The sequence below is a fragment of the Carassius gibelio genome, chromosome A15, assembly GCF_023724105.1.
Source record: "Carassius gibelio isolate Cgi1373 ecotype wild population from Czech Republic chromosome A15, carGib1.2-hapl.c, whole genome shotgun sequence".
NCBI classification, from domain to species: domain Eukaryota; kingdom Metazoa; phylum Chordata; class Actinopteri; order Cypriniformes; family Cyprinidae; genus Carassius; species Carassius gibelio.
In genome coordinates this window covers 6,966,172-6,981,572 of record NC_068385.1, presented here as the reverse complement: position 1 = coordinate 6,981,572, position 15,401 = coordinate 6,966,172, and the positions used below count along the sequence as shown (strand labels likewise).

Here is a 15,401-nt window from a genome sequence, read left to right as displayed (position 1 = left end):
TTTACCTAATACATAAATTATTCCAGTGGACAAACAACAAAAACAAAACACAGATTTTAAAATTCTGAAAATAAGATTTGATGAACAAGTGTTTGAAAAAATATTATTATGTAATATGTATTCCGTTGCACAAGATTTTAGCTGCAGTCTGTCACGGTTTACGCTGCCTGAAGGAATACGGAGTCGAGGATAAACGAAATAAGGCTTTTAATATATACCATTCATGGAGCACAGCGATAGACACACGTAAGTGAATGAGTTAGTCACAAGTGAGGCATCAAGTGAGGAGACCCGACAAAAACAGAACTGAAAGGTAAAGGCTTATGTACAGAGGATAATGGGGAAACACAGGTGGATGGAATAACTAAATTAACAGGGACATGGAACACATGAGGAAGATAATAGACACACCTGGGAACTAATCAAACTAAACACAGAAGACACAAACTGGGTCACGGGCAAAAACACACTAAATGAGTCCAGGTGTGACAGTACTCCCCCCCTCCCGGCAGGTGCGTCCTCGCACCGTAGAAACAACCGAGGGAGGCGTGGGTGGGAACTTGGGAGGAGGTTCCGGTGGAGGACGGACTCCCAGGAGGGGGCCAGCAGACAGGGACCACGGAGGAAGGAGCCAGGGAGGAGACAGGAGCAGGAGGAGCCAGATGGTCCACCAGAGACCAGCCAGGACGGAGATCCAAGGTGGAGTCGACGGCGGGAGGAGCCATGGTGAAGGAAGGGTCGACGACACCAGGGGGCCGACAGGCGGAGACTGCACCGGAGGGTGAGGAGCCCAAGATGGAGCAGCACAGCCGCAGAGCCAGGGGGACGTCGAGGTTCCGGAGGGCCTAGGTGGAGCAGAAGGCTCAGGCGACCAAGGCGGAGGCAGGGTCCTGGCAGACCGCTGTGGAACCGGAGTGACCGAGGATGGAGGTGGAACCGGAGGGAAGGAGGAGCCTGACAGAGCCGGAGGGATGGAGAGACGAGGTGGAACCGGAGGAGTGGAGTCTCGAGGCGGCGGATGGTCGACGACTGACCAAGGTGGAGCCGGAGGGACGAGGGAGCCCGGTGGAGCAGGTGGGATGACAGGCCACGGTGGAGACGAGGGAGCTAAGAGCCAAGGCGGAGCCGCTGGGTCGAAGGACCGAGGAGGAGTCCAGGGCTCGGAGGCTGGAGGCGGAGACAGGGCCTTAACGCGCCAAGGCGGAGCTGGAGACTGGCAGTCCAGTGGCGAACCATCGCGCCCCGATGGCGCGGACTGAGGGTGAGCTGCAGGACTGACTGGCACCAGCAGGGATGACGAGGAACTGGCTGGTCTAGGAGGAGGAGAGAGGAGAAGGATGGGAAGGACAGGAGGATCAGGGCTGGACAGAACCAGCGAAAGTGGAGCAGAGGGACCAGCAGGTCTTGGAGGAGGTGGGAGAGGGAGGCCGGGAGGGAACACAGGAGATACCGAAGATTCAGGGCTGGGCGGAACCAGCGGAGAGACAGAAGATTCAGGGCTGGGCGGAACCAGCGGAGACACAGATTCAGGGCTGGGCGGAACCAGCGGAGACACAGAAGATTCATGGCTGGGCGGAACCAGCGGAGACACAGAAGATTCAGAGCTGGGCGGAACCAGCGGAGAAACAGAGAACTCAGGGCTGGGCGGAACCAGCGGAGAAACAGAAAACTCAGGGCTGGGCAGAACCAGCGGAGAAACAGAAAACTCAGGGCTGGGCGGAACCAGCGGAAATTGAGCAGAGGAAATGACTGGAGGAGGTAGGAGTGGGAGACTGAGAGGGTATACAGGGGAATCAGGGCTGGACGGAACCAGCGGGGAAACAGGAAAATTAGGGATTACCTCCATAGACCAGTCCATCAGATCCGGAACTTGCTCCATATGACTTTCAGAGACTGCAAACAGCTCACCCTCAGTCGCAGGAGTGTGGACAGGGCTTTCCTCCACGCCCTCGATCTCCACTAGGACTCCCACGATGCACGGTGTGGCCGGCTCACACACCTGGTCAGTCGCGCTCTCGAGATCCTGTTCCCTGTCAATGGATTGCTCGGGCTCTGCGGCTGCGGTGGGCTCTGGCTCCGTGTAGCGAGTTGGTGGCTGGCTGGTCTCTGGGTAGGGAGTGGGACTGGCGAGATCCTCTATGGGGCTGACGGTGAAAGATGAGCCATTTCTCGCCAGAGTCCACTCCACGTATGCGGCGAAATCCTCCCGAGGACCATCTTCAGACGACAACGCTCTGCATTTGGAGTTCAGGCTGGTGTTGTAGAAGGTGCAGAGCGCGTCGTCCGGGTAGCTGGTGGCATTAGCTAATAGAAGAAACTGTCTGGTATGGTCCTCGAGAGAACGTCCTTCCTGCTTCAGCAGGAGGATGAGGAATTCGGGACGATAGAGGGGATCCATAGAAACTAAGAAAAGAAAAGACTGTGAACAAACGAAAGCAAAACGGAGGGAAAAACACGCAGTTTTACACTTTCTTTTTTAGGTCGGGTCTTCTGTCACGGTTTACGCTGCCTGAAGGAATACGGAGTCGAGGATAAACGAAATAAGGCTTTTAATATATACCATTCATGGAGCACAGCGATAGACACACGTAAGTGAATGAGTTAGTCACAAGTGAGGCATCAAGTGAGGAGACCCGACAAAAACAGAACTGAAAGGTAAAGGCTTATGTACAGAGGATAATGGGGAAACACAGGTGGATGGAATCATTAAATTAACAGGGACATGGAACACATGAGGAAGATAATAGACACACCTGGGAACTAATCAAACTAAACACAGAAGACACAAACTGGGTCACGGGCAAAAACACACTAAATGAGTCCAGGTGTGACACAGTCACAATGAACAATTTTTTAATTGGCTAGTTTATGTTCTTAATGTCACCAAACAGATCTGTGTATTATTGAAACCTGTTAAATGTCATAGGATTTTAAGTAGCTTCAACAAACAGACTGTGTATTATCAGCGCTTGATTGTTTTGTTTACAGTAGGTTTGGTGTGACCTGCTCTGTTGTCACTTTTCATTATGACATTAATATTCAGTAGATGATCATATGTGAAAATAAATGCATCTAAAAAAAACAAAGAAGGATGTGCATAATTTGGGTTGGATGGAGATTCCTGATGGTTTTAGAGGATAAATAGTCCTCGCCACCACCTATCTTTTCAAATAATAGTACATTGGCAAATGCGACAAGTATAAAAGTATAAATCCCGCTTCACATCGTCAGTGTCGGACCAAAAAAGCTGCATTTTGAATATCAGTAATGTTGATAACTTTAATTATTTTAAGTGGCTCGTGTTGTTATGAAAACATTCACATATTAGAATGATTGGGAAAGATCACGTAACATTTAAACAGCCTTCTGTCTGTACTGCCTTCATTTACGTGCTTGTTTTCATCACTTTTGCTTTAATTCTCAGGCACTGACTCATTCGATGAGTGGAACACACCAAACAAACTAGCCAGACATTCGACTTGGTGTGTCCCGGTCTTAAATCAACAATTGTTTCTTAAAGGGGGGGTGAAATGCTCGTTTTCACTCAATATCCTGTTAATCTTGAGTACCTATAGAGTAGTACTGCATCCTTCATAACTCCAAAAAGTCTTTAGTTTTATTATATTCATAAGAGAAAGATAGTCTGTACCAATTTTTCCCGGAAAAACACGAGTGGGTGGAGGCGTGACGTGTGGGCGGAGCTAAAGAATCATGAGCGCCAGTAGGATTTTGTGTTGAGCGCGTCTGGAAGCTGTGACACCGTGAGGACAAAACCAACCAAAACAAACCATGGCTAACAGTCAGATTCAGCGTATATTTATGATCCAGAATCAGATCCAGAGGATGAAATTGAACAAGAGCAGCATCAGCAATCAGTCTCTATGTGGTATGTAACGTACTGAAACTGTATATATTTGCTTAGCGGTTTTGGAAAATGACTAAGCTCCACTTTGTCATCTTTTTTTTTTTTAAGCTGTACATGTGGAAAGTGCAGTTTGATGACAACATCGCATGTTGTTTACTTGATGTGCTTACGCGCCGATAGCTAAGTTAACAACACAGAGATATTTGAAGCAGTTTTACTCACCGCATGCGGTTCCAACACACGATCGTGACCCTTTTTCGTTGGGACTGCATTATCCTTAAGAAATAAGAAATGCAGGGGAACAAACAAAAACACCTGCACAACTCCGTTGATGCTCTGTAAAAATAAACTCCATCCACTGGTCCCTTAATGCTGTTTCTCTTTTGGTAATTTGTGCAGGGTTGTCTTGCCCTGGCAACCAAAAACACACTCCTTTTGTGACATTTCGCGACGCTCTCGCTCTGGTCAGTGAATGTCTGTGCTCAGCCTCTCATTGCTCTTCTCTACGGGAGCGTGCGCTCTTCCAGCAGAAGTGCCTCAGGACCCATATAAGGAAATTCCGCTCCATCTAACGTCACACAGAGCCATACTCGAAAAAAACTTGTGAGAAACCGGAAGGAGTATTTTTGGAACAGAAATACTCCTTCAAACATACAACTTAATTTTTGAAACTTTGCCCATGTTTAGCATGGGAATTCAACTCTTTGACAGTGTAAAAAACTCAGTATGCATGAAATAGCATTTCACCCCCCCTTTAAGTCAGAATTGTGAGATATAAACTCAGATTTGCTAGTTTTTATCTTGCAATTTTGTCTTTATATTTAGCAATTCTAATTGAATGCCTATATCTCGCAATAGTGACTATACAGTATTGTTCAAAATAATAGCAGTACAATGTGACTAACCAGAATAATCAAGGTTTTTAGTATATTTTTTATTGCTACGTGGCAAACAAGTTACCAGTAGGTTCAGTAGATTGTCAGAAAACAAACAAGACCCAGCATTCATGATATGCACGCTCTTAAGGCTGTGCAATTGGGCAATTAGTTGAAAGGGGTGTGTTCAAAAAAATAGCAGTGTCTACCTTTGACTGTACAAACTCAAAACTATTTTGTACAAACATTTTTTTTTTCTGGGATTTAGCAATCCTGTGAATCACTAAACTAATATTTAGTTGTATGACCACAGTTTTTTAAAACTGCTTGACATCTGTGTGGCATGGAGTCAACCAACTTGTGGCACCTCTCAGCTGTTATTCCACTCCATGATTCTTTAACAACATTCCACAATTCATTCACATTTCTTGGTTTTGCTTCAGAAACAGCATTTTTGATATCACCCCACAAGTTCTCAATTGGATTAAGGTCTGGAGATTGGGCTGGCCACTCCATAACATTAATTTTGTTGGTTTGGAACCAAGACTTTGCCCGTTTACTAGCGTGTTTTGGGTCATTGTCTTGTTGAAACAACCATTTCAAGGGCATGTCCTCTTCAGCATAGGGCAACATGACCTCTTCAAGTATTTTAACATATGCAAACTGATCCATGATCCCTGGTATGCGATAAATAGGCCCAACACCATAGTAGGAGAAAAATGCCCATATCATGATGCTTGCACCTCCATGCTTCACTGTCTTCACTGTGTACTGTGGCTTGAATTCAGAGTTTGGGGGTCGTCTCACAAACTGCCTGTGGCCCTTGGACCCAAAAAGAACAATTTTACTCTCATCAGTCCACAAAATGTTCCTCCATTTCTCTTTAGGCCAGTTGATGTGTTCTTTGGCAAATTGTAACCTCTTCTGCACATGCCTTTTTTTGGACTTTGCGGGGGATTCTTGAAAATAGATTAGCTTCACACAGACGTCTTCTAACTGTCACAGTACTTACAGGTAACTCCAGACTGTCTTTGATCATCCTGGAGGTGATCATTGGCTGAGCCTTTGCCATTCTGGTTATTCTTCTATCCATTTTGATGGTTGTCTTCCGTTTTCTTCCACGTCTCTCTGGTTTTGCTCTCCATTTTAAGGCATTGGAGATCATTTTAGCTGAACAGCCTATCATTTTTTGCACCTCTTTATAGGTTTTCCCCTCTCTAATCAACTTTTTAATCAAAGTACGCTGTTCTTCTGAACAATGTCTTGAACGACCCATTTTCCTCAGCTTTCAAATGCATGTTCAACAAGTGTTGGCTTCATCCTTAAATAGGGGCCACCTGATTCACACCTGTATCTTCACAAAATTGATGACCTCAGTGATTGAATGCCACACTGCTATTTTTTTGAACACACCCCTTTCAACTAATTCAACTAATTGCCCAATTGCACAGCCTTAAGAGCGTGCATATCATGAATGCTGGGTCTCATTTGTTTTCTGAGAATCTACTGAACCTACTGGTAACTTGTTTGCCACGTAGCAATAAAAAAATATACGAAAAACCTTGATTATTCTGGTTAGTCACATTGTACTGCTATTATTTTGAACAATACTGTATATCTCACAATTCTGACTTTATAACTCTTTAAAGCTTTTTTTTTTATTCTATGGCGGAAACGGGCTTTCATAATAAAGCTGATGATACACAGGGCAACTTTTTGAGCAATGTTGCTGAGCAACTTTGGGCATGATGCTGTTAATGAGAAACTAGTTGAGACAGGCCCCACGACCAATCTAAAGGTATACATTTGTTACCCATTCTCAAGTGCCCAAGTAACATTGCTCAAACATTTGCCCCATGTATCATCAACCTATGGGCTAAGGGCTATGAGTAACAAAAGGCTATTGCTATTGCGACTTTAGCTACATGTTGACGAGAAAAAATATGAGCTATAAAGTTATAAATACTATTTTCTTGTAAAACACATTCCAAAAGCTAATTTTTATTTACAACTTCGAAAGACAGTTCTTTTAATGAATGCTATTTTCAGGTAGTTATCTTTTTCTCCCTGAGTTGATAAAGTTGAATTAATTATTACAAAATTAGGGATTATAGTAGACACAGCATCTTACTTGATATTTAACAATTACAAGATTGGCAATGTGCGTATTTCTACTCTTGTTATTTAATGATTTTGTGTGTTAACATCCTCAGGAAGAGTTAAAGGAGATAAACGTGGCGTGTCAAAAGCTGATCCAGGAGAGAGAGAGAGGTCAGCAAGATCTCAGTGAAGCTGTGAAATATTTTAAAGTGAGTAAATGGGTGAGAAAAGAGAATAAAACAATAAAAGCAATGCTTCATATGAAAACTGAATCCTACAGACAACCTTTAGATAGATTTGTATGCATGAAAAAATAAGATTGAAATTGTTCTTGTGTGTGCACACGAACACAAAAACACCATATTGTTATATTTATTTTCAGAAACATCACTTTAAAACTAATCCACTATAAAAAGGCAACTTTTCTTATTTTGCAAGATTAATTTATGATTTCAGAATAATACATGTAAAGCACTAGCAGCGCCAGGATTTTTATAAACTCAGAATTGCTCGTTTTTATCTTGCAATTTTGTCTTTATATCTAGCAATTCTGACTTAAGGCCTATATCTCACAATAGTGACTATATATCACTATATCACAGGATTTTTATTGTGGGCCTCCAGAAAACTGAATGGGCCAGTTAAAATATACTGTTCATATGCTGTTCAATTCATTGGCAAATGGGTAAATATTTCTGTGATCTGGTCTTAACAAGTTGTTTACTTCATAATAAAACACAAAAACTTAAATAGAGTTTTTGTTTTCTTCATCTGTTGTTGATGTGTGGTTGTGCTAAATCTGATTTATTTTAAAAGAGATGACATAAACCTGAAAGTTTTTTTTTAAAGTAAGTGACACAAATTATACATTTTCTTTAATGTTATAATTATGTTTCTATTTCTGAATCCGATTTTTTACTCCAGTTCTTTCCTTTTCTTTCAATCTCACTTTGTGTTTCAACACTGAAAGCGAGAAGTGTATGCATTTTTGTGGATTCTAAAGAAACGAAACCTCCCTGTTACACCCATTGATAAAAACTCTTGTCTACCGGTCCACATTATTTACAGTAAAACTGTAGAGGAGTGAATATCTGACGTGGTGACTTTCAGAACAGGTAAGAACTTCATGAAATCCATAGATAATGGCTTTATTTATGTACCTGTATTGAAAGAAATTGCATTGAGTTAGCCTATTTCTCTGCTATTATAACACTGATTACCAACTCTTTGCAGTAGGTAGCCTATAATTTTGAGACATTCTGCCTAGTTAAGAATCTTTTAAGATTGTCTCATGTGCCTCTCCGTATAAATCACTGTTATTTTAAGGAATAAGATTAACCTAATACATAAATTATTCCAGTGGACAAACAAAAACAACAAAACACAGATTTTAAAATTCTGAAAATAAGATTTGATGAACAAATGTTTGATAAAATATTATGTAATAAATGTGTATTCCGTTGCACAAGATTTTGGTTGCAGTCACAATTAAGAATTTTTTAAATGGCTAGATTCTGTTCTTAATGTCACCAAACAGATCTGTGTATTATTGGAAACCTGTTAAATGTCATATGATTTTTAAGTAGCTTCATCAAACAGATCTGTGTATTATTGGAAACCCCTTATTAATAAGAACTATCAACATACTTAAGAACGGTTCCATGTATAAGTAACTTTATTTAGCATATTTATTGAATATTGTAATTAATATGAATGAGTGACCATAGGAGTTACACCTCTGCTATGGTTATGTCTGCGTTATTCACCTTTATATATAAAAAAATAAAATAAAATAAAAAAGAAAGAAAATTTCATATCTTTTCAAGGAAACGATTGATGTGTGTGCTTGTGTGGGTGGAAGCCCATAGTTTCTGAAGTGCAGAAGAAATATAAGCCTATTTAAAAGTTTTTTTTTTTTTTTTCAGGTAGCCTATGGTACTTTATGTTCATTGAGTTATAGCCAAATGCTTAATGATGCTTCTTGAATGCATGTTAACTCTTTTATAAAAGCAATAATAATCCCTGATCACTGAACCCCTATACCCTATATTTGCTGGAAAATGTTCATCTGTCAGGATAATGGAGCAGAGGAAAACTCAGACAAGCCAGCAATAAATATGTTCAATGTAATTAATAGTTTGGCTGAACAAAAGGCATACAATTTCTTAAACACCAACAATGAATATACTTTAGATACTATCAAGATATATATTGCATTAAAAAAAAATCTATAGCTCATGTTACATGGACTTTTTTGTATTCCATGATCTTGGCATATTCATCTTCAGTAGTTCATCTTCAGCAAGGTTTCTATACTTAATAATTCATGACTAAATTCATTAGTTTAGAAGCGAATTGCCAGAAGAACCTGCAAACAGCTCACAGTGTTGACAAAATAATAGGTTTTAAGTCATATTACATGTGTTATGAAGAGAGTCAGAGGCGTTCGGATCCAAATGCAGAATTTAGAGAATGGTCAGACAGGCAGAAATCAGGAATGGCGTCAGGTATGTCAGGGGTATCCAGAATCAAAAACAGAAACAAGCAGAGATCAGGGCAGGCAGCAGAGAATCAGAGTCAAAATAAACAATCCAAGATCAGACACGGGAAGAACAAAACACAGGAGAAAACGCTCGGAAATGCTATACAGGCTAAACAAGACTTTGCAATGTGGTGGAGTGAGTGTGCTGCTTATATGTGTGTGTAAATGAGGTGCAGGTGTGGCAAGGAGATTAGCTGATGAATGAGGTGCAGGTGTGACAAGGTGATAGTGATGCAGTGACTCATGGGAGATTTAGTTTGGGTGTGTTGCAACAGTATGAGATGTGCTAGTGTCCAAGTGATGATATGGTGACATTTGGTGGTTGATGGGTGGAATGGTCCTGAGTGGAGTGCCCTCTACTGAAGTTCATGGGCACTCCAGCTAATGATCGTGACATAGCCCCCACCCCCCCCCCCCCCTCCCCAAAATGAGCGGCTTCCAGGCACTCAAAACAATCTAGGAGGGCGGTTGAGTGGAGGCGGAACAGGGAGAGGGACGAAGGGCCAGGTCAATGTGGAAGTGCAGTGGCCGGGGACCGGGGCAGAGCAGGCGGAACTGGAGCCCTTCCTGGGCCTAACATGGAGATTAGGAGCCTTTCCTGGACCTGACATGGGAAACAGGGGCCCTTCCTGGGCCTGACATGGGAAACAGGGGCCTGCCATGGGCTTAACTCGGGAACAGGGGCCTGTCGTGGGCTTAACTCGGGAACAGGGCTTAACTCGGGAACAGGGGCCTGCCGTGGGCTTATCTCGGGAACAGGGCTTAACTCGGGAACAGGGGCCCGCCAAGGCAGAGCAGGTGGCGTGGGAGCCCACCAGAGCTGGGCAGGTGGAGCTGGAGCCCACCAAGGCAGAGAAGAGGACCACCTCAGCCAAGAAAACGGGACCGAAGCCCACCAGGGTGGAGCAGAGGACCACCACAGCCGAGAAGACTGGACAGAAGCCCACCAGGGTGGAGCAGAGGACCACCAGAGCCGAGAAAACTGGACAGAAGCCCAACAGGGTGGAGCAGAGGACCACCACAGCTGAGAAGATGGGACAGAAGCCCACCAGGGCAGAGCAGAGGACCACCACAGCCGAGAAGACGGGACAGAAGCCCACCAGGGCAGAGCAGAGGACCACCACAGTGGAGTCGATGGCACAGGAGAACAAGTCTGGTCAGGTGGAAATGAAACAGAGAACATAAACAGGTTAATAGCGGCCTCCGTGGCCGTGTTGAGATGGAAGCTGGCCTCCGTGGCCATGACAGGGCAGCCGGTGAGTTCAAGGAGGACCTCCGTGGCTGTAACAGGACAGACAGAGAATTGGTGGATGGCCTCCATAGCCATGACCGGAACGAATGAGAGCTCAGAGACGGCCTTCATGGTCGTGACAGGATAGGACGAGAACTCTGGAAGTTCGGCTGAGATGTGACAAGGTACTGGGAGTTCGGCTGAAACGTGACGAGGTTCTGGGATCCGGCTGAGACGTGACGAGGCTCTGGTAGATCCGTGGTGATTTGACTAGGTTCATGAAGATCAACGGTGATTTGACTTAGTTCCTGAAGTTTAACTATTGTTTCACTTGACTTTTGGGTGTTAGAGGTGACTTGACCTGACTCTGGACGGTCAGCGGTGACCTGACTAGACTCTGGGAAATCGACAGGGACCTGATCGACGGGGACCTGACTAGACTTGGAGAGATTTTGGGGCTTCAATGCTGTCCTCCGCCTCACCCACAGTGAACGAAGAGCCACACAACAAAAGAGCATATTCTATGATATCCCTTAGATGGCCATTCCAGGTAACCATGATTTAATTGACTCACTGAGTCCAAAACGAAACAAGTCGTTAAACAAAGCTTCATCATTTAGAGGAACCTGATATACTAGCTCACAGAACTGCTGAACATACTCCTCAATCGATTGATCTCCTTGTCGTAGATTTAACAGCTGGTTGACTGGGTCCATGGTTAGGCTGGATTGGTAAGAGGCTGATATGGATACTGAACTGATACCTCGGTGATGAGGGGATATTGGGCTGCTGGATCCTGGTGTGGCGATGTCTTCTGTTATGAAGAGAGTCAGAGGCGTTCGGATCCAAATGTAGAATTTATTTAGAGAATGGTCGGACAGGCAGAAATCAGGAATGGTGTCAGGTATGTCAGGGGTAACCAGAATCGAAAACAGAGACAAGCAGAGATCGGGGCAGGCAGCAGAGAGTCAGAGTCAAAATAAACAATCCAAGCTCAGACACAGGAAGAACAAAACACAGGAGAAAACACTAGGAAATGCCAGACAGGCTTAACAAGACTTAGCAATGTGGTGGAGTGAGTGTGCTGCTTATACTGTATGTGTGTGTAAATGAGGTGCAGGTGTGGCAAGGAGATTAGCTGATGAATGAGGTGCAGGTGTGGCAAGGTGATAGTGGTGCAGTGACTCACGGGAGATGTAGTTTGGATGTGGTGCAACAGTATGAGAGGTGCTAGTGTCCAAGTGATGATATGGTGACATTTGGTGGTTGATGGGTGGAATGGTCCTGAGTGGAGTACCCTCTACTGAAGTTCATGGGCACTCCAGCTAATGATCTTGACAACATGAATTATGCTAATTACATGTATTGAATTCAGATTTTGTTTTCTTGTATTTATATCTGCTAACAGGAACTATACTTTCTGTACATTTAATTTCTTTACAATTTAGATAACTAAGTTGATTTTTACAGATTTTTGCTTTTTAATAACTATCTGATGGTGTTTGCAGAAAGATAAGAAACAGCTGTAAAACTTTTAAAAAGAGGCACACGTTGAAAACATCTTTATTTACTGTCAGTACATAGCATTGTTTCTTTAAAACATTCTTTATAAACATTTTTTTCTTTTATTAAATATACAATTAATAATGCAATGTGTAATTTGTGTAAAAATTCTAGCGATCATGTAAATACATTCAAAGTTTGTTAGCAGCAAATAATACAAAGAAAGATTTTCTGTCTGTTAATAGACAATATTTGACTGCTCTGATTATTAGTGTGGAGAAATATCTCTTTGAATAGAGATATTCAATAAAAACATGTAAGAACATCTTAAACCTTAAATAATAGTTTGACCCATGTCTCTTTGCTTGCATTGAAAAGAGCAATTATGCCTTTAATAATTTTGTGTTGATCTTTAAGTCATATGTTTATTCGCTTGGTTACAGGTAAAGCCTTTAGGATTATTATTTTATAATACACAAAATGATAAGCAATTTGTAGATTTATAGACATGCTCTTTCATTCATGATTTACATGTGGATTTATATTGATTTACTTCCGGCAGAGCAGTTTCTATCAGAGCTCTATAAACTATCTGCAGAGAAATGTCTGAGTCTGCAGCGAGTCAGTATGAGGATCAGTTCATCTGTTCAGTCTGTTTGGATCGCCTGAAGGAGCCGGTGATGATTCCCTGTGGACACAGTTACTGTATGAGCTGCATTACTGACTGCTGGGGCCAGAAGGAGCAGGAGCCGCCGTACTGCTGTCCCCAATGCAAAGAGAACTTCAGTCAGAGACCTCTACTGAAGAAGAACACTCTGATAGCGGAGATGATGGAGACGCTGCAGAAGACGTCTCTACAAATGGCTGCTGTGGAGTGTGATGTTTGCACTACAGAGAAGAGCAGAGCTGTAAAGTCCTGTCTGCAGTGCTTGGCCTCCTTCTGTCAAACTCACCTGCAGCCTCACTATCAATCTCCTGCGTTTATGAAGCACAAACTAGTCCCAGCCTCCAGAAACATTCAGGAGAACATCTGCCTCAGTCATGGGAAACCTCTTGAGATTTACTGTCAGGATGACCATCAGTGCATTTGTTGTTTGTGTGTGACTGACAATCATAAAAACCACAATGTTGTATCTTTGAATTCAGAATGGACTGGTAAAAAGGTAATGAATACTTATTAGTCCTATATCAGTACCTATTCTACTTCTTGCTTTTTACCTTATTATGACGTATATTTTATTTTATATTTAATGATCACAAAATGAGATTGGCAAGATGTAACTATATTAATTTTGTACATTAACATCCTCAGGACAAGTTAAAGGAGATAAAGGTGCCATGTCAAAAGCAGATTGAGGAACGAGAGAGAGGTCAGCAGGAACTCAGTGAAGCTATGAAGTCTTTAAAAGTGAGTATCAAAAGATGCATGTAAAAAAAAGCAAAATAATAATAAAAGAGAGGTATAATAAACTGGTGACATTTTGATTTTGCTCGTTCAGTTGACTCTTTTGATTTGGAAAAGTATTATGACAAAGTTATTGAACTTGGTCACATAAATACAATATTTAGGCTGTTGTTTCTGTCCAACAGAGTTCAGCACAAGAGGCCGTGGAGGACATTGAGAAGGTCTTCACTGAGCTCATCTGCTCTCTGGAGAAGAAACGCTCTGAGATTAAAGATCAGATCAGAGATCAGGAGAAGACTGAGATAGATCGAGCAGAGAAACTTCACAAACATCTGGATCAAGACCTGACAGAACTCAGAAAAACACAAGAAGAGATTGAGAAACTTCTGATTACTGACGATCAGATACACTGTCTGAAGGTGATGAAAGTCCTTTAATAATCATGCAGGATATAACAGGGGGCTCACCAATCATTGTTCTGTGCTTTTTCTATTTCTTTTATTTAGTGGAAACAGTCACTTATGTGCCACAAAGTAAGTTTTTAATTATTATTGTGATTTCAGAGCTGTCAGTCTGTGTGTGTCTTACCCTCATATGAAGACGTTCCCAGCTGCACTCAACACACTCATCTGTCTTTTAAAGACATTTCAATCTCAGCATTCAGAGAGGTTTTGGAAGACGTCTGTCAACAACAAACAGCCAAAATATCTCGAGAAGGTCTGAATATTCTGATATATTTGTATTGTTATTTACTGAACAGGATTAAAACTTTAAATTAATTATGTTTGCTTTTTGTCTCTTAAGTGTCAAATGTCCATGTTGCAAAGCTTCCAGAACCGAAGATTCAAAATGATTTTTTGCAGTGTAAGTTGAACTTCAGTTTCTTCTAGACAAACACTCATTAAATAATAAGTATCAGTGATCTGTTACAATCTGAAAATTTTGGAACCAAAGTGTATTTTGTTCAATATTTGTTATTATGTGCATTTCTCCTCCTCAGATTTCTGTCAGCTTCACCTGGATCCAAACACTGCACACAAAAATATCATCTTGTCAGAAGACAACAGGAAAATAACATGTTCAAATGTAGTCCAGCAATATCCTGATCACCCAGAGCGATTTGATGAATATTGTAATGTCCTCTGTAGAGAGGGTTTGTGCGGTCGCTGTTACTGGGAGGTTGAGTGCTGTGGGAACGACTGGGCTGTAGCAGTTTGTTACAAAGGAATTGGACGTAAAGGAAAAAGTGATGACTGTAAACTTGGCTTCAACAAAACATCCTGGCGTTTGGGCTATTATAAACAGAGTTTTGGTTTCACACATGATAAAGCAAAGGTCAGTGTCCCTGCTGCCTCTAGAATAGGAGTGTATCTGGATCAGAGAGCAGGAACTCTGTGCTTCTACAGCGTCTCTGACACAATGACTCTCCTACACAGAGTCAAGACCACATTCACTGAACCCCTCTACCTTGCTTTTGGGGTTGGAGATTGTTCAATTATCAAGATAATACAACATGTGAAAGTTCACATTGACCAGTAATAGACTGATCAAAAATAAATTATTAAAAAACATGCTGTTTAAAGGGTAATTATTCTCATATAAAAATCAGTGTGCATATTTGGTTTCTGTTATATTTAGAGACCCTTTGATTGAGAAGCCATTAGTGAGTGGAGACAGAGGTATTGCGTAAGTTTTTGCTTAATACCTTATTTCTGTTTCTATTGTTTATATATATTGATGACCTGTTTTGTGTTTCTTTGTTCCATGTAGTCCATGTACTAGTTCTTCCATGTAGTTCCTGTCTGTCCTTATTTGGTTATTCCTGTTCCTGTCCTCATTTATTTCTATTAGTTCAGGTGTTTCTCATTATTAGTTGTCTG

At 42.0% G+C, this 15,401-nt stretch overlaps 1 protein-coding gene across 3 annotated transcripts in view; it reads left to right on the top strand.

Moving 5' to 3' along the window:
- The window catches only part of LOC128029041 (tripartite motif-containing protein 16-like), a 21,629-nt gene extending 6,228 nt beyond the window's left edge, over window positions 1-15,401 (top strand). For 2 of the 3 annotated variants that reach the window (XM_052616504.1, XM_052616505.1), the window contains exons 3-8: window positions 12,711-13,279; window positions 13,429-13,524; window positions 13,707-13,940; window positions 14,085-14,238; window positions 14,326-14,385; window positions 14,522-15,395. In XM_052616504.1, coding sequence (XP_052472464.1) covers window positions 12,719-13,279; window positions 13,429-13,524; window positions 13,707-13,940; window positions 14,085-14,238; window positions 14,326-14,385; window positions 14,522-15,060 — 1,644 coding nt within the window. In that variant the 5' untranslated portion in view covers window positions 12,711-12,718 and the 3' untranslated portion in view covers window positions 15,061-15,395. Of the gene's footprint in view, window positions 1-7,779; window positions 7,956-12,678; window positions 13,280-13,428; window positions 13,525-13,706; window positions 13,941-14,084; window positions 14,239-14,325; window positions 14,386-14,521 lie in introns of those variants that run through there. The other variant, XM_052616506.1, reaches the window with a different exon arrangement.